At 38.2% G+C, this 19,721-nt stretch overlaps 1 protein-coding gene across 10 annotated transcripts in view; it reads right to left on the bottom strand.

The window, feature by feature from the left end:
* Positions 1 to 19,721, bottom strand: part of TLK2 (tousled like kinase 2) — a 113,088-nt gene that overhangs the window by 58,164 nt on the left and 35,203 nt on the right. For 5 of the 10 annotated variants that reach the window (XM_004749232.3, XM_013054548.2, XM_045080868.1 and 2 more), the window contains 4 exons: positions 8,935 to 9,006; positions 8,663 to 8,732; positions 7,617 to 7,660; positions 6,789 to 6,884 (listed from right to left, as the gene is read on the bottom strand). The exons of 3 other annotated variants lie outside the window; for them this stretch is intronic. In XM_004749232.3, coding sequence (XP_004749289.2) covers positions 6,789 to 6,884; positions 7,617 to 7,660; positions 8,663 to 8,732; positions 8,935 to 9,006 — 282 coding nt within the window. The remainder of the gene's footprint in view (positions 1 to 6,788; positions 6,885 to 7,616; positions 7,661 to 8,662; positions 8,733 to 8,934; positions 9,007 to 19,721) is intronic. 2 more of the 10 variants (XM_004749233.3, XM_045080869.1) reach the window with 1 other exon arrangement.

Genomic DNA, 19,721 nt, shown 5'->3' with positions numbered 1-19,721 from the left:
CCAATGCTTAAGGCTTTTTGTTTACTTTTGTTTTTCTTTTTTTCTGCAAGAGAGAGTGTAATGGTGGTACAGTGAACAGAGAGGTTAACTCTTACTTTCTTTTGGGAGATTGTTTCTGTGGAATTTCACACATTAATTCTGAGGTTCACTTGGTGAAATAATCAAGATTAGCCACATAAATTTGGATAAAGAACAGCAGGGAAACTTGACTACAGTTATTAAAACATACTACAAAACAACAACTATATTGGTATAATACCAGTACATGAGCAGACCAATTAATCAGTGGCACAGAAACAGACCCCTCCAACACGGAAATACCATTTGCAATTAAAGTGTATTTCAGATTAGTGGGAACTTATTAACAAGATGGTAGGATATTTAAGTATCAGAAGAAAGGGAAAAGTAGATTGTGTCCTTATACATAGAAATTACAAGAAAATATAAACGAATACTTTTATGACATTCTAATGGTGAAGGACTTTTTAAACATGACATTAAAAATACAAACCATATAGGAACATCTTAGAATAACACAAAACCAGTAAGACATAAAGGAAAAACACTGATAAATTTGACTCCAATTTTTTTTACCCAAATGGCAAAAGTCAACATAATATTAAGAGATAATATTACAAACAGGCAAAAATGTTTACCATATAAATAACAATGAGTTAACAATCTTAAAAAATAATGTGTTCCTACTCATTAGGAAGAAAAAAACAAATACTCCAATAAATAAATGGCAAAGAGCCTATAATAATTATTAAGAGAAATCCAAAGGCCACTAACTTAAGAAAAGATGTTCAAGAACACTAATGAAGAAATGAAAGGTAAAACAAGGCAGTAGTCTCAATGACAAAGACTACAATGTTAAACTTTAATACTAGAGGAGGGTATGCAGAAACTGGGACCTACCAACTGCTGATAATCCACTAGCAATTACACGATGATGTTTTAAAGTAAGCCTATACTCTGACTAGGGAATTATAGTTTGGAAATTCATCCAAAGGAAAAGAAATGTCTAAGCACTGATATATATAGAAGAACATTCATTACAAGGGGCACCTGGGTGGCTCAGTGGGTTGGGTCTCTGCCTTTGGCTCAGGTCATGATCTCAGGGTCCTGGGATTGAGTCCCACATCCGGCTCTCTGCTCGGCAGGGAGCCTGCTTCCCACTCCCTCTCTCTGCCTGCCTCTCTGCCTATTTGTGATCTCTGTCAAATAAGTAAATAAATAAATAAAATCTTTAAGAACATTCATTACAGCACTGTTAATAGGACACAAAAATGTTTACGCGATATTGCTAAATAAACAAAGAAATGAAGAAATCTATTATATTTACATGGATATGCTATGCCCACTAAACTCCTTAGTAATAGTTTTTCTGGAGGAGACTTTCTATTTTAACACTTTTGAGTTGGACTTTCATTCATAGTCAGCATGTATCCCTTCATCAGGAAAAACCACTTAACATTTTCATTTTAGAAAATAAAAGGGGCGCCTGGGTGGCTCAGTGGGTTAAACCTCTGCCTTCGGCTCAGGTCATGGACCTCAGGCTTTTGGGATCGAGCCCCACATTGGGCTCTCTGCTAGGCAGAGAGCATTTCTTCCCCCTCTCTTTTTTTGCCTACTTGTGATCTGTCAAATAAATAAATATAATCTTTTAAAAAAGAAAAGTAAAATAAAATAACCAAAATGATCCCAACAAAGGAATTTAGGTTTTTAGTCCGTAAGCAGAATCCACCTCCTTGAGACCAAAACTCCTACCCAAATCAAATGCAATTATTTAAATTCAGGATCCAAAGTGCTCCTGATACCCAATCACAACAGTATCTGCACTACTTGGGAGATTGTTATCTCTGAAGTTGCAATACTAAAATTAGTTATTCTGTTATGTAAATACTCAGTAAATATTTGCCAAGGGCTGAAAGATTTTTGAGTATTTCTGGAAATACAGCAGGCTAGGATATTTGAACTAAACTTCCCTTAGAAAATAATCATAAAAATAGAAAAAAAGATACTAAGAGCACTGAAGAGTTATAAAATAGTAGGTATCTGCTAGGGCAAAATCTAAGGAAAATTAGGAACACAAGGCACATAAATGAAGCACCAGAGTCAGATCTGCCCTAAGGGTACTTGCACATCTTAAATTTCTGTTTCCAGGGCACATGGTGCCAAGCAGATAATCACAGGCCAAACAAAATCCACTGGGGGCAGAGGGTTCAAAAGGAAACCCTTTGCACTTCAAGCTTTCAGGGCTTCCCAAGGGTTAGACTCTCAGGGAAAATACAAACCAGAAGAAAAACTTCCTCCTACCCTTAGGGAACTACAAGGAAGTCGCCTTGGCAATGCAGGAGGCAGGACCTCCCTTGAGAAATGTTAACACAATCCAGATCAATACTGAATGGGTGGATGAAACAAGCAAACAAAATCAAACAAACAAAATGTACGCCATGAATTCAGTAGTTGAAAGGAGTCCTGGACGGGTGAGATCTCTAGGCACTTGGAAGAAGCAAATAAAAAGTTTCCCTGGAGGAACACATCTTTGTCTTAGATCTCAAAGAAATTTCACAAACAATTTTTCAGGAACAACGAGCAGCACACGGTCAAAAAAAAATAAGAAGCACAGAAGAAATAAAGCAAGGAACAACAGCTAGGAAAAACAAATAGATCCATAAAAGAGACAACAAACAGGTTCATAAAAACTTCGAGTGCCAGAAATATCAAACAGATTATAAAACAAAGTCTACTAGATTACAAAAAAGTAGTAAGAGAAGACAAGCTTGAAAATATCAGTAGGGAACATCAAATAACAAAAATTAAGAATTTAGTGGAGTTAACAGCAAACAAGATACAACAAAACAGAGATCTGGGAACTGAAAGGCAAGAAACTATACAAAATGGAGCATATGGAAATAAAAAGAAAATAGAAAAAAGAAGTTAAAAGGCATGGTGATGAGGTGAGATGGTCTAATACACAATTAATTGGAATTTTATAGGAAGAAGAAAAAGAGAACAGGGCAGAAATAATATGTGAAGAGACAATGGCTAATAATTATCCAGAACTGGTATAAGACCCAACAAAGCAGCCCAACAAATCACAAGCAATAGAAGTAAAAGGACGCATCATAGTGAAACTACAGAGCACCCCAGAGAGGGACTTTTAAAGCAGCTGGAGGGAGAAACCCAGATACTTTCATAGAAATAAGAAGTAAAGGAATATTGTTTTTCGATAGTAACAATGGGAGCCAGAAGATGGTAATAATACATCCAGTTGTTAAGAGGAAAAAAAAAATGTCAAACTAATATACACAGCAAAAATATCTTTCAAGAATAAAAGCAAAATAAAGTTATTTAAGCAAATAAAAACCTAGAGAGATAAGTCCCCAGCCAATACATATAAAAGAATACTAAAGGAGTATTTCAAGTAGAGGGAAAGTGACCCTATGTGGAAGGTGTGTAAGATGCAAAAAGGAAAGAAATACAAAGAAAGAGGTAAATGAACACTGATAGCATGAAATAATAATGTTGTATGAGGCTAAAACAAAAACAAAACAAAATGCAAATATACACCACCCAACACCAAGTTAGTAGCAAGTAAATGGAGTTAATGTTCTGACCTCATCCTTCCTTTGAGAGGAGGATAAAGATACTATTAACATCAAACCTGGGCAAACTGAAGACACATGTGGCAATTTCTAAAAGAAACAGGGAACAGAACCTAGCTACTAGTGGAGGATGAAGATACAAAATGATTTCCACCACTCCTCCCAATCACCCAACCCAAATAAAAGCAAGAAATAAAAGAAAAAGGTACAGAGAATATGTAGGATAAGTAGGGAACACATTAAAAGATGGTAAATTTAAACTCAATATAATGATAATTAAATGCAAATAAATACGAAAGTTAAAAAATTACTTTAGACTGAATAAACAAAAAATTCAAGGATGTATTTTTCAGGTATATTGAAAACATAATAATGAAAAGCTGATAGTATAAAAATGGAAATACGTATACCATACAATAATTTGGATATACCAAATATCAGATATAATGCAGTTAGAGTGAAAAGCATTGCAAGAGATAAAGAGAGTCACTTAATAATGCACCAAACAAAAACATAAATACAGGAAGAAACAAACAACTCCCACAACCATGAGAGATATGAATAAGCTTCTCTTAGTAATTGCTAGAGCAAACAGCCCAAAATCAGAATACAGAAAATGTAAACACTGTGATTAAATGCCACAATTAACAAACTGACTTAATGACAAAATGAAACTATTTTGTTTAGGGATGCGTACAAGGTCAAATTTTAAGAAATGGTTCATTATAATCACAAAAATTAGAACAGCGGTTGTTTCTAGGATAGAGAGGGAGAGAGTTGTAATCACAGAAGAGCAAACAGGTTTCTAGGGTACTGGAAATATTCTACTTCTTGACCGAAGTAACAATTACATGGAGTTAACTTTATAATGATTTCCTGGAAATGTCTTCTTGTGAAGGGCCAGATAAATATCTCAGGCTTTTTAGGCCAAATATCATGTCTGTGATATATTCTTCTTTGTCTCTACAACTCTTTAAAAATCTAAAAGTCATTCTTAGCTTGTGAGCTGTGGGGTATAGGTTACCAAACTCCTGCATTAAAAGACTTACGTTTTAGGTCTTTCTTTGTTTTCAACAAAAAATACAAAAGAACCACTTCGGGTAAAAAAAGAAGCTAAAGTAATTCTTTATCCACTGATCTTCCTTTTAACAGTTCTGAACATCTACCGTTCGTGCCAAGCAATGTTTTGGGTGTTAGAGATTGAAAATTGAACAAGATATTATTATCTTTTCTTGTCAAGTCAAGGAAATAGTAAAAAAGATAATTATACCTTTATATAGTAAGTACTGAGAAATGGAAACAGCAATAAACAACAAAGCCAAGTCCCTGCTCTCGTGGGATTAACATTAGTGGAAGAAGATGGGGAAGAGATTAACCATATAGCTAAAAATTAAAATGTTATTAAATAAAAATATTAAAAATTATACCACACACCAATGACAGTGAATGGTCTACAACAACATAAAACAATACAGATGCATCTCACAGAAGAATGCTGAATGAAAGCCAGACGTAAGATTACATACTGTATGATTCCTTCCATACAAAGTACGAAAACAGAAAAAAAAAATCTATGCTGTTAGACGTCAGGATAATGCCTGTCCACAATGGCAGGGAGGGGGCTAATAACCGGCAGGGAGCATAAGGGGTGGGGAGTTGGTAGTATTTCTTTCTTGTGTTGAAATATTTTAAACACTTCCATTGGTTTAAAAGAAAAAGAGGGGCACCTGGCTGGCTCAGCCAGTGGAGAATGCAACTCTTGATCTCTGGGGCTGTAAGCTTGAGCCCCACGTTGGGTGTACAGATCACTGAAAATATTTTTTTAATTGTATAAATAAATAAATATCAAGGAAAAATAAAGACACAAGCCTCCTCGTCAGTTATCTAAAAACCCTCAACCTAACCAAACAGTTCTACACATCAAATATTTCTAACATGTTTAAATATGACAAGGATGATAAAATAATAGCCAAATTCTTGAGGTGAATACCTTTTTCTAAGTGCTTTAGTAACTGCAGTCACCCTAATGAATGCATGACTTTCTGGGACAGAAGAAGGGAAGAAATGCATTCTCACCACTTTAATGCAGCAGCCCCAATCACTTACGGAAAGAGCACTATGACTCAGCTCTGCCGAGGCAGCAGAGTCAAACAACGTTCCTAAAAAGAGACACCTAGCACAAAAACTGTTTTCAGGGAGACCCCTCTTTCCTAAGATCCCAAAGCAACACCTGAGGCATCAGCAGCCAGAACATACTCTTGAGTACAAAGATCTTGTACTGTCTCAACAAATTATCCCAAGACTCTCAAGTAAATTGACACAAAATCCCATATTCACTAGCTAGCTCAGGGAGTCGCCATTTTGGGACCAGTGACATCTGAAGCAGGTAACTGTGTTGTGGGGCCTGTTGTGTCCCTTGTAAGATGCTGACCAGCATTTCTGGCCTCTGCTTACTAGATGCCCACAGTTCCCTCCTCTGACCCTCTAGATGTGATCAAAAATTACTCCAACACTGCCCCATGTCCCCTGAGAGGCAAAATAATCCCCAGCTGAGAACCACTAACTTGCCTAAAATGTTTTTTAGGGCTTTCGATTCTCACTTAGTGGAAGGAAAATGGGGTGGGGTGGGGGCCTGGCTGGCTCAGGTGGTAGAGCCTGCGACTCCTGATCTCAGGGTTGTGACTTCAAGCCCCACACTGGGTACAGAGATTATTTAAAAATAAAAAATCTTAAAAAAAAGAAAAAAAGGGAAAAAAAAGGAAACAAACCTATCTCAAATTTGTGTAACATTAGCTTCTCAAAACCCTTGAAAAATCAATCAAATGTCAGGAGCTGACCATTTTTTTTTTTTTTTTAAAAGAAAAACAGAATTCATTTATAGGAACATGTAAGCTTGGCAAGGATAAAAACCTAATATTTGAACTGGCAATTATTTCCTCAACAGGACCCTGAGCTGTAAGCTTAGAGGTATCTTATACTGAGAAACAGGGTTAGCTCTTATAAAACATAAATTTATGGATACAGACTTGAATCTAAGTGGTTCACAGGTAATACTATGAATGTTTCTTCTTAATGCCTCATTCCCCTTGGGTAATTAATGGACGAGAAACTGCTTGAGTGTTCCTGGGCTTCTCATCTCCTACAACAGGTGTCACATTTCTCCAGGTGAATGCTTACCGGTAAGGGATTGGATAAGGAATGTTGCGGTGAGGATCGTGCAACTGGTGGAACACTTCTGCCAGGGCTGGTTCCTGGCCCGCTTCCCCCAGCAAACTGGCCAACAGGGAGAAATGGATATGAATAATTCAAAACAGTACTATGCTTCAGATAAGGAGAGTTAAAGATTAACACACAAACAGGTCTTAATTATACGGCCCCTTTAATAAGTCAATACATCTTATGCTAAAGAGAAAATGCCATGTAAGTCAAATTTTGCTATCTTTTCAGTAAGTTTTAAGAAGGAGCTCCTGCAGAAATGTACAAGATATAAAAGAAACCATGGCTAGAAAGCTGAAGGTACACATGGTTTTGAAAGGACATTGGAGAAGAATGTTTTCCCTTCTTGTCTCAAAATACCCGAAAGCAGGAATACAGCGGTACAGTGGATGTTAGTGTCTTCTTTAGGAACCACTAACGATGATGGGTCAGTAAGCTCACTACGTGACCCACTGAACTAAAGGGAAGAGGACAAAAGAAGAGTCCAAGTCACTCCACTTCAATCTTTGTAAGACCCGAAACCTAGTCTGGCCAAGAGAAAAATCACCTCATTTGTGAATTTTTATATCATCACAGACAAGACACATCATAAAAAAATTTAAATTTAGGAAGTCAGTAGTAGTTTCCTCTTAACAGAGAGAGATGGGGCAACATCAGATTGATGAAGATGGGGAGGAAGGGGAGGAGAGCACAGTAAAGGCAAAATGTTGCTTTCTAAAGCCTTAAATGAATGCAAGGATTTAGTTTTTTAAAAATCACTATAGTTTTTTTTCCAAAAATTTAACTTACCTCAAAGTAATCACTAATTTTATGTCCCCTAGGAGTGCCTTTCCCTGAAAATGAAACCAAAGTAAGTATAGTTTTTCCAATAACACACGTAAACCATCATTCACTAAAAAGCACTATGTATTCAGTAACTGCATACGTTATCATCAGTTCGAGTGTTGGCTTTACTTTTGACAAGCGAAATTACCTGTACTGTAAGAACAGAGACAGTGTCCTCATCTAAGAAAAGACTTAATAAGCAGAGAAAAGAAGACTTTTTCTGAGATTGCTTTCCTTTAAGATTTGCTCATCTTTCTTTTATAATATACTAACAAAACCTATGCCACAACTGTGAATCAAAACAGAACTAATTTACGTCCATACCTTCAATTAAGAGAACAAAGAATTCAAAACAAATTCCTAAGAACTAGAGGGTTTATTCTGTATCACAAAATACTTTGTGATCATGTCACTTTGGGAGAATTTTCCCCTAGAGTAAAAAATAATCTGTAGATAAAAAACAAGAAAAATGCAAAAAAGACTGTGACTTCCATTCCTCAGAGGGGGCAGGTGGACGAAGCAACCATTTACTCACTCCTTAAGATATAAGGATATTTGGCATCATAACCATCAATATTTAGAGATTTATGCCACTGGGTGCCAACGTTCAACTAAATAATTGCCAGAGAAGAAGAGGAGGGAGAAAGGACAGTCATGTAAATAAAACCATTTCTGGTTACCTACTATGAACAAATCGCTGAGCTAATGCAAGATATGGTTAAAATGCCAATGTAACCTCTTTTCTGTATAACACATACTTAGTCTGAAGAAAAAGCTGTGGTGAGAAGATCGTTAACTTACGACAGGGAAAACAGGAGTCCCCAGGGAACTGACACTTTTGTCAGGTGTGTATCAAATGGCAAGTCTATAATAAACAGCCTGGTATTCCTTAAGGTACACAAATCTCCTTTGTTAGGAATCCCTGTATCTGAACTAATTATTTACTGTGAGTCTGAAAATTCTAAGTACATAAGAATTTAGTATTTTTATTGGTGTGAAATTATTACTACCTTGGCTAGTTTCATATGGTTCAGCTTTTCTTTTCCGGTTTCGCTGGTCATTCTGTTTTTTCTCAGGAGTCTGTTAAATACCATATACATCACAATTAGCATTTTATTAAAATTTTCACATTATGAAAATCAGAGAGTATGTACAAAATAATGAGATAAAAGGCACAGACAAGTCCTAAATCGGAGTGTCCTGGAGTTATGCAGTGCCATCTTTCAACCCAGACTGAAAGTGTGGGAATATGTAAAGTCTCACAGTGGATGTGGCCTCTTACCTCTACTTCTTTATCACTCAAGGACCCCACGCTGCACAAGCTCTGGTTGGAAGACTCACTATTGAGTGGCCCCTGGAAAGGGAAAAAAAAAAAAAAAGGAATCAAAAGAAACTAATTTAAGATGACAGCAAAACTGAGGAAGAAGCCTGTTGATTCTGATGTGTAAGTCAGATCAAAGAAATCAAGAATTAATGGTAACACTTCCAAGCCAACTTGAAAAGATTCAAACAACTATACTACGGTGCCCTCAAGTCAAAATTCCCTTGACTCAGTGTGTAGAGCATGCAACAGTGATCTTAGGGTTGTAGGTTCAAGCCCCATAGGGCTGTAGAGATTATTTAAGAATTAAATCTTGAAGGGGCGCCTGGGTGGTTCAGTTGGTTAAGCGGCTGTCTTCAGGTTGGTTATGATCTCGGGATGAAGCCCAGAGTTGGGCTCCCTTGCTCAGCACTGAGTCTGCTTCTTCCTCCCCCCTTTGCCCCTCCTCCGTTCATTTGTTCTCTCTGTGTCAAGTAAATAGGTGAAAATCTTTAAAAAAAAAAAAAAAAAAAAAAAGTTAAAAAAAGGAATAAAATCTTTAAAAAGAAAATTCTTTTAGTGACTACTATTTTCCTTCACCAACTCTATAGTCATACACAAATTTTCCCTTCTAGAGTACTTCCACATGCAGGGAACTCATTTTTTAAGGAAAATAAGCAGGGAAAATCAATTCTCTTGGCCTCCTGTATCATACAGGCATCATCTGAAAGTTGATACGTTAAGAAGCATGTTAAAGGTTTCTTATGAAGAGTGGTCAGGGACCGTAATGAAGGAAATGCTTTTCTGAGTCATATTTCAAGGAGACATGACCACTAGTTCAAAAAAAAACAAAATACAAGAGACTGACTCCTAGCCTCACAGTACAAGGCCCTCTCTGGCCCTGCTCCTCAGTGAAACTGGAAAAATTATTTTAAAAAAACAACCATTCAAAGCTCTGGAAATGGTCCCTGAGGGGAAACAGTAAACGAAGAAAACAACCACTCAATAAAATCTATGAAAGTTCAGACTGAAAGGTCAGAGTCTGTGGTATGGGAACCGAGACCAGTCTCACTCCTCCCCTCTCCCCTCTCCCATCTCAGCAAGGTTCCAGTTCTTGCAGTGGCCAAGAACACATGGCTCCCTCTTCCCCTAGCTCTCAGTCCAAGAGCTTTCTTCCTGCAAGGAGCAGGACTGTCTCCAGCCCGGTGCGGCTACTAAGTCCCAGACAAATACATCAAAAGCAGAGGCTCCCATGAACAAACCCCACTTGTGGAACAGAGGCTATACCTCAGGTGTGGCACACTGAGAAGAGCAGCAGGGCCCGAACAGCTATTCTGCCCAGCTCATGAGATGGTGGTATTTCCACCCCAGAGAAGCAAGCCGCTGCATGCACCCCACTCGCACCCTCTTCCCACCCCTCACCCCCTCACACACTCGGCTCCCAGATCCAGAATGCCACTCAGAAAAGACGGCCATTGTCCCCATCCCCGGCTCCAGAATCCTGACTCAGATAATTTTGCCTCAGGAAAAAAAGGCAAGAACACATGCTACCAAATGTCTTCCCAAAAGATTTGACTTTATTCCCCAAATAAGCGTGGATAAGTTGAACTCTAAGGGTATTCTCAAGAACAGTGAAAGTTGTGGTGAAAGGCAAGTGGAGGACCTGTGGAGGTACTGACCATACAGCCGGGACCTCAAGCCAGCGAGTTTGCAGAAGAGAACCCAAGAATAAGACATTTGCGAGACGTCCTCCTGGGGTCAGAACAAATAGCAAACACTGACCTCAGAAACCCTTCCTTCCAAGGAGCCCCAATTTGATCTGATTAGTCTGCAGAGGAATTTAAACCTCAGGGTACTGTTGAAAACAATATAGCAATCCAGGCAATTAGTGGAATCTAACAGCTGGGCTGGTCAGGGAAAGAAAGCCTTACTAGTACCAGACATCTCGGGGTGACTACCAACTTTAAGTTGGGTCTCCCTAAAGCCACCACCAGACGGTTGATGCTGGAGGGATGGGAAGAAAGAAAAGAATGCTAAAATAATCCAGTCATTAAGCATATAAACAGGCAAATAGCAGTAACAAGTCCAAGACTGCTAAGAAAAATCAGTACCCGGAGTTGGTACAATATATTATCCAAAATGACCAGTTTCCAACAAAAAATCACGAGGTGTGCAAAGAAATAGAAATATATGACCCACATAACAGGGAAAAGAAAAAATCAGGCAAAAGAAACTGCCCGTGAGAGGTGCCAGATGTTAATGGAGTCTAACAGAAAAATATTTCAAAACAGCCACTATAAATATGTTCACAGAGCCAAAGGAAACCATAATTAAAGTAGTAAAGAAAGGTGTGAAAGACAATGTTGCATCAAACAGAGAATATCAACAGAAACACAGAAATTATATATAATTTTAAAAAGGAATTCTGGAGTTGAAAAACCACAATGACTGAAATAAAAAACAGGGGTGCCTGGGTGGCGCAACCAGTTGAGCACCGGACTCTTGATTCTGGCTCAGGTTGTGATCTCAGGGTCCTGAGATCAAGCCCCATACTGGGTTCTGCGCGCAGCACAGAGTCTACTTGGGATTCTCTCTCCCTTTCCCTCTACCCCTTCTGCTCCTCATGGGCGCATGCAGGTGCTTGCTCGCTTGCTCGCTCTCTCAAATAAATAATTGTATTTTTTTTAAATGCACGAGTGAGGCTCAAGAGTAGAAATGAGGTGTCAGAAGAAATAATTAGCAAATCTGAAGACAGATCAATGGAAATTATGCAAGCTGAAAAAGAGAGAGAAAATTGAAGAAAAAACTAACAGCTTCGGAGAAATGCACATAACTGGGGTACCAGAGAGAGAGGAGAGCAGAAAAGGAGCAGAAAAAAAATTCAAAGAAATAATGGCTGAAAACTTCTCAAATTTATTGAAAAGCATTAACTTACTCAATCCAGACAGCTTAATGAATTCCAAGCAGGATAAACAAAAAGAGACCCACAGACAGACACATCACAGAAAAACTGCTCAAAGGCAAAGACAGGAGGAAATCTTGAAAGTAGAAATATAATGCATCATTCATAAGGGAATCCCAGTAAGATTAACAGTTGACTTCTGAGCAAAAACAATTTAAAAATGGGCAAAAGATCTGAACAGACAGTTCTCTGAAAACTATATACAAATGGTCAAAAAAAAGTTCAACATCATGTGCTAATGGGGAAATACAAATCAGAACCAAAAAGACACATCACTCACACCTACGAGGATGGCTGTATCAACGAAGACAGTAAGAAAGTGCTAGCAGGGGCGCCTGGGTGGCTCAGTGGGTTAAAGCCTCTGCCTTCGGCTGGTCATGATCCCATGGTCCTGGGATCGAGCCCCACAGCGGGCTCTCTGCTCCCTCCTCTCTCTGCCTGCCTCTCTGCCTACTTGTCATCTCTGTCTGTCAAATAAATAAATAAATAAATAAATAAAACTTAAAAAAAAAAGTGCTAGCAGTGTGCACTAAGAAATGTACAGATTTGCTGAATCATTACCTTATACACCTGAAACTAATATAACAGTGTGCTAATTATACTTGATTTTTAAAAAAGTGCTGGCAAGAATGTGTAGAAACTGGAACCTCATCTATTGCTGGTGGGAACATAAAATGGTGCAGCTGCTTTCAAAAACAAGCAGTTCCTCAAACAGTTAAACACAGTAACTGTGTGACCCAGAATGCTAATCCTTGGTATACAATGAAGAGAAATGAATACATACAAAAACTTGGACATGAATGTATAGCAGCATTATTCACAAAAGCCAAAATGGTAGAAACGACCCAAATAACCAAATGATAAATGGATAAGCAAAATGTGGTAGATTCATACAATGGAATGTTATTTGGCCATAAAAAATCAAGCACTGATACATGCTGCAGTATAGATGAGCCATGAAAACATTTGCTAAGTAAAAAAGGTCACAACAGAGCACATATCTAATGATTCCATTCTTATAAAAATCTAGACTAGAGAAAGCTAAGTCAGAAAGAAAATTAATGATTACTTAGGGTCTGGTATGAGGAGACGGGAATGTGGGTGACAGCAAAGAATATGAGGTTTGGGGGGCACCTCAGTGGCTCAGTGGGCTGAGCCTCTGCCTTCGGCTCGGGTCATGATCTCAGGGTCCTGGGATGGAGCCCCACATCAGGCTCCCTGCTCAGCAGGAAGCCTGCTTCTCCCTCTCTCATTCCCTAGCTTGTGTTCCCTCTCTCGCTGTCTCTCTCTCTCTCCGTCAAATAAATAAATAAGAATCTTTAAAAAAAAAAAAATGGGGGCACCTGGGTGGCTCAGTGGGTTAAGCCGCTGCCTTCGGCTCAGGTCATGATCTCAGGGTCCTGGGATCGAGTCCCGCATCGGGCTCTCTGCTCAGCGGGGGGTCTGCTTCCCTTCCTCTCTCTCTGCCTGCTTCTCTGCCTACTTGTAATCTCTGTCAAATAAATAAATAAATAAAATCTTAAAAAAAAGGGGGGTGGGTTTTTTTTTGAGATGATAAAAATGTTATAAAACTATGCTGATAGTTGCATGTATCCATGAATATACTCAAAAAACAATGGTCACTGATATGCAGAATTTGAGAAACAGGGCAGAGGAACACAGGGGAAGAGAAGGAAAAAAAAATCAAACAAGACAAAAGCAGAGAGAGAGACAAAATAAGAGACTCTTAATCTCAGGAAATAAACTGAGGGTTGCTGGAGGGGAAGGGGGTGAGAGGGATGCGGTGGCGGGGTGATGGACACGGGGTAGGGTATGTGCTATAGTGGGTGCTGTGAATTGTGTAAGACTGATGAATCACAGAACTGTACCCCTGAAACAAATAATACATTCTATGCTAATAAAAAAAAAATGAACTGCACATTTTAAAAGGGATAAATGGCACAGTCAACGAATTATATCTCAATAAAGCTGTTACAAAACAACAGTTACTAGGTTTAGTTCAGAAACAATTTAAATTCCTACTAGGGTATATTAAATATTCCTTTCACCATATTCTTAAAGCACTACTTTTAAAGTATAATTAACACACAGTAACGGCTTCATAATGAGATACTTGTGAAGCTGCAAAGAAAAATAATAAAGTGTGGGGCTCCTGGGGGGCTCAGTTGGTTAAGCATCTGCCTTCTACTCAGGTCATGATCTCAAGGTCCTGGGATCAAGCCCCACATCTGGCTCCCTCTTCTCCCTCTCCCTCTGCCATTCCCCCTGCTTGGGCTCTGTCAAATAAAATCTTTAAAAAAGAAATAAAAATAATAAAGTGAAAGTAGGGAGAAGAAATCAAATGAAATCATGTATTCTCACTGGTAAAACTCAACAAAAGTATCAATCCTATAATGATAAAGAGTTCTATGATGTTTTGAAAGAGAAGAATGTTTTTACATAAGAATTCTACAATAGTTCAAGTTGAAATTTCTATGCCCAAATTTTTAAAATATTCTGTTCATGAATTACCTTTACTATAACCATTATAAAGCATTTTTTCCCTTGGAAAGTAATAAGACCATGTACTATATTTTAACTATACAGACAAGAGAGAACTAAAGAACTTAGTGTTTTACTTGCAATTACTGATAATGAAAAACTGTAGAGTGTACATAACAGTGCTGGACACTGAAGTACCTGAAAATGTCATGCAAGAGGCCCAGGGATTCTTAGGGTTCCTTGGGTATGTTTGTCTAACAGAAAGAAAAAAGGATTAAGAATTACTGAGTCTTCGGAGCTCCTGGGGGGCTTAGTGGGTTAGGCCTCTGCCTCTGGCTCAGGTCATGATCTCAGGATCCTGGGACTGAGCCCCTCATCGGGCTCTCTGCTCAGCAGGGAGCCTGCTTCCTCCTCTCTGCCTGCCTCTCTGCCTACTTGTGATCTCTCTGTCAAATAAATAAATAAAATCATAAAAAAAAAAATTACTGAGTCCTCCCTTTTACTGTCCCTTTCTGAAGCATGGCATCCCAAATTATCATAAAATCATTAGATTAAATTTAATTAGCAGGGATAAATGACAAATATTCCCTGTTCTAAAACAGCTTACTGTCTAGTAAGAAAGAAAGCTAACCAAAAGTTTTTAGGCAAACTGAACAGTTATCTTTCAAAAATGTCACTCTCACTGAAAAACAAAAATGGCAGGGGAAACTCGACTAAGTTAAAAGAAGATAAAGGTATGACTAAATTAAACGAATGAACTTTGATTATACCCTGAGTATCAAAACAAGGCGAAACCAAACAGCTATAAAGGACATTAGTAGGACAAAGGCAGAAACTGAATACAGGCTGGATATTAGATAATCAAATGCTTTTACAAACTGGTCTATTATTATCAGTTCCTCAACTGCTAATGTTCCCATTTGATGCATCTCTGTAATAAGGTGCTTTGTAAGTTTTTTGTGAGTTCATGCTCAGCTTTGGGAGAGTCTTCCACATTACAGGGGTTACAGAGCAGTCCCAAAGGCAGTTTAATGTCTGCCTCTGCAAGTGTCCTATAACATTCATCAGTTCCAAACACATTAATACATTAGTTGCCTTGCCCAAGATTTCCACACAAGGCTGAAGTTTTCCATTTCTTGCAGGTGGCTTTTAGATTTTTTCTTTCTTTCTTTTTAATGTAATCTCTATGCCAAACATGGGACTCGACTTCATGACCCTGAGATCAAGAGCCACATGTTCTACCAAGTGAGCCAGCCAAGGACCCCATTTTCCTGCAGGTAGCTTTAAACAGACACAACCCAAATATAAGTGGCTCACTTCTGTCTTATGTCCTGAACCAGTGGGCAGTTTCATCAGTCCTCAGTTCACAGGCAAAGCTTGCCTCTTCCCAATTCCCAGCTTTATACAGACCCAGTTCAGGCCTTTGGCCTCAATTATTGTCCCCATGGGTAAATTAAATCCCAAGGCAAAAAAGCTTATGGACCATCAAGTTTAACTCCCATTCATCCCTGTAACAAGGGCATATATTTGAAGCTATAATAACTGGGACTCAATTTTTCTGATTTTTCTTATACTGCTGACATTCAGGAATTATACCATTTTCAGGTATTTCATTAAATCAGTCGCTTTACTGACTTATTATTCTTTCTAATAATCTTTTAGCTTGTTCCTTTTGATTTAGTTGTCTAGATACAAAATCAAAGCATTTGTAAACAAGTTTGTATCTTCTTTCCTCAAATGATACCTTATTTGTTTTACATTTTACTGCACTGAATAAAACAACAGACACAGCATAAAGAATATTGTTTTGTTCTTTTTCAAGGTAACTCTGCTAGTGCTTTACGCCAATAAAAGCTGTATCAAGACCTCAGATACACAAAACAATTCTGTAAAAGAACAAGGATGGAGGTCTCCCACTTTCTGATTTCAAAACTTATTACAAAACTAATAATCAAAACAAGATGGCACTGGCATAAAGACAGACATACAGACAAATGGAATAAGACTGAAAGCCCAGAAATAAACCCTTGCATCTATGGTCAAATGGGGTCCCCCCCCAATGTTTTCCTTCGCAGATTTTTTTTTTTTTCAGTTTTACTGAAATGTAACTGATACACAGCTACGTTTGAGTTTAAGGTGCATAGCATAATGACTTGACATAAGATGATTTTCAACAAGGGTACCAAGACCATTAAATGGTAAAAGGACAGTTTTCTCAACAAATGGTATTAGGGAAACTGGATATCCAGTTGCAAATGAATGAAGTTGGATCCTTACCTTACACCACATACAGAAATTAACTCAAAACTGAGGACCCCCAGCAGCACAGGCAACAATGAAAAACAGACAAATTGAACTACACCAAAAATTAAAAATCTCTGTGCATCAAGGAACATGATCAACAGAGTAAAGAGGCAACCCACAGAATGGGAGAAAGTATTTGCAAATCATATATCCTGTGATAAGGGGTTAATATCCAGAATATATTATACAAAGAATTCCTATAAATCAGTAAGAACACAGCAAACAATCTGATTAAAAACTGGGCAGGGGCACCTGCTAGCTCAGCTGGCAGAGCTTGCTATTCTTGATCCTAGGGTCATGAGTTCTAGCCCCATGTTGGGGATAGAATTTACCTAAAAATAAAAAAAAAATTTTTTTAATTAAAAAAAAAAAAAAAAAAAAGACAAAGAACTCAAATAGACACTTCTCCAAAGATACACAAAAGGGCAACAAGCACATGAGGAGATGCAACATCACTAGTCGTTAAGGAAATACAAATCAAAATTACAATGAAATACCATACCACCTTGCACCCATTAGGATGGTTATTATACAAAAAACCAGAAAGTAATGAGTGCTAGCAAGGATGTGGACGAATTGGAACCTTTGTGCACTGTTAGTTAGAATGTAAAATGGTAAATATTAAGATGCATTTTACCACAATTAAAACTTTTTAAAAACTGTACTGGGGCGCGTGGGTGGCTCAGTTGGTTAAGTGTCTGACTCTTGGTTTTGGCCCAGCTCATGATTTCAGGGCTGTAGGATCGAGTACAGAGCCTGCATGAGATTCTCTCTCTCTCTGCCCCTCCCCCAGCTCACGGGCATGTATTCTCATGTTCTCACTAATAAATAATCTTTTTTAAAAAACTGTATTTTTTAAATTAGAAAGTTAAGATGGTTACTGAGTTCATCCAAGTGCTTTTTTAAGAGTTATTACTTATTTGCCATTAATAATACTTAACACCCACATAGTATTTGTACAGGCTGGGTATTCTATATTAGCACATTTAATTCTCAAAACTGATAAAAACAGACCCACACAAATATGCTCAACAAATTTTTGAGAAAAGCACAAAAACAATTTGATAAACTTTTCAGCAAATTAGTGCTGGAGCAATGAGACATCCACAGACAAAAATATGAACTTCAACTTAAACCTTGTAAGTTACAGGGCACCTGGGTGGCTCAGTATGTTAAAGCCTCTACCTTCGGCTCAAGTCATGTTCCCAGGGTTCTGGGATGGAGTCCCTGCTCAGCAGGGAGCCTGTTTCTCTCTCTCTGCCTACCTCCCTGCCTACTTGTGATCTCTTTCTGTCAAATAAATAAATAAAATCTTAAAAAAAAAAACCAACCTCATAACTTATTTAAAAAATTCACTCAAATGGAATCAAGAACTTAAATGTAGGAGCATGAAAGTGGCTTAGTCAGTTAAGCATCTGCCTTCAGCTCAGGTCAGGATCCCAGGGCCCTGGGTTTGAGTCCTGCTCAGCAGGGAGCCTGCTTCTCCCTTGTCCTCTGCCCCTCCCCCACTTATGTGCGGGTGCGCTAGGGTGCCCCCCCCACTTACTCAGATAAATAAATAAAATCTTAAAAAGAAAAAGAACTTAAATGTAAAACAAAATCATAAAATGTTTAGGGGGAAAAATGGGAGAAAACCTTCAAAATACAGGACTAGGTGAAGAGGTCTTTGACTTGCACTAAAACCTTGATCTATAAAAGGAAAAGTTAATAAATGGAGCCTACTCAAAATTAAAAACCTTTACTCAGTAAAAGACCTTGTAGGACAAAGAGAAAAATCACAGACTAAAAGAAAATATTTCCTGACCACATATCAGGCAAAGGGCTTAAAACTAGACTATATAAAAAACTCAAAACTCAATTAATTTTTAATCCAATTAGAAAACCGACAAAAGACATGAACAGCCATTTCACTGACAAACATATAAAGATAGGCTAATAAGCATGAGAAAGATGTTCAACATCATTAGCCACCAGGGAAATACAAATCCAAACCACAATTAAATTTCCTTTATACACCTATCAGAATACTAAAATAAAATATAGTAACAAGACTAAATGCTGCTAAGTACTTAGAAAAACTGAATCACTCATACATTGATGGTGAGAATGGAGAAAAGGTACAGCCAACTGGAAAATAGTTTGGCAGTTTCTTTTAAAGCTAAAAATGTACTGAGCACATACTATATCCCAGGAACTGTATACTACTGGACACTTGTTCCAGAGAAATAATGTTCATGTAAAAGACTGTACACAAAATGTTCACAATGATTTTATTCATAACAGCCAAAACCTCAAAATCTGTCAAGAACTTATCAAACTCAACACCCCAAAAATAAATAATCCAGTTAAGAAATGGGCAGAAGGGGAGAAGATATTTGCAAATGACATATCCGATAAAGGGTTAGTAACCAAAATCTATAAAGAACTTACAAAATCCTAACAGCCAAAACCTGCAAAGAAAACAAAGGTCCTTCAATGGTTGAATGGTTAAACAAACTGTGGTACAGGCACACCATGGAATACTACACAGCAATACAAAGGAATGAACTATTTATACACACAACGTGGATGGACTTCAAGGAAACTCTGCCAAGTAAAAAAAGCCCAATCCCTCTGGGGCACCTGGGTGGCTTAGCTGGTTAAGCATCTACCGTCTGCTCAGGACATGGTCCCAGGGTTCTGACATCCAGCCCTGTACTGGGCTCCCTGCTCAGCGGGGGAGTGTGCTTCTCCCTCTTCCTCCCCCTACTCATGCTCCCTCTCTCAAATAAATAAATAAAATCTTAAAAAAAAAATCTCCAGGGATACCTGGGTGGCTCAGTGGGTTAAAGCCTCTGCCTTCAGCTCAGGTCATGGTCTCGGGGTCCTGGGAACAAGCCCTGCATCTGGCTCTCTGCTCAGCAGGGAGCCTGCTTCCTCCTCTCTCTGCCTGCCTCTCTGCCTACTTGTGATCTCTGTCAAATAAATAAAGTCTTAAAAAAAAAAAATGAACTTGTCTGGCATTTTTAGGATAAACTACCTG

The sequence above is a fragment of the Mustela putorius genome, unplaced genomic scaffold, assembly GCF_011764305.1.
Source record: "Mustela putorius furo isolate JIRA1106 unplaced genomic scaffold, ASM1176430v1.1 tig00000487_pilon_pilon_pilon, whole genome shotgun sequence".
In the NCBI taxonomy this organism is placed as follows: Eukaryota; Metazoa; Chordata; class Mammalia; order Carnivora; family Mustelidae; genus Mustela; species Mustela putorius.
The sequence above is the reverse complement of the archived record's forward strand: the minus strand, read 5'-3'. Positions and strand labels throughout refer to the sequence as shown.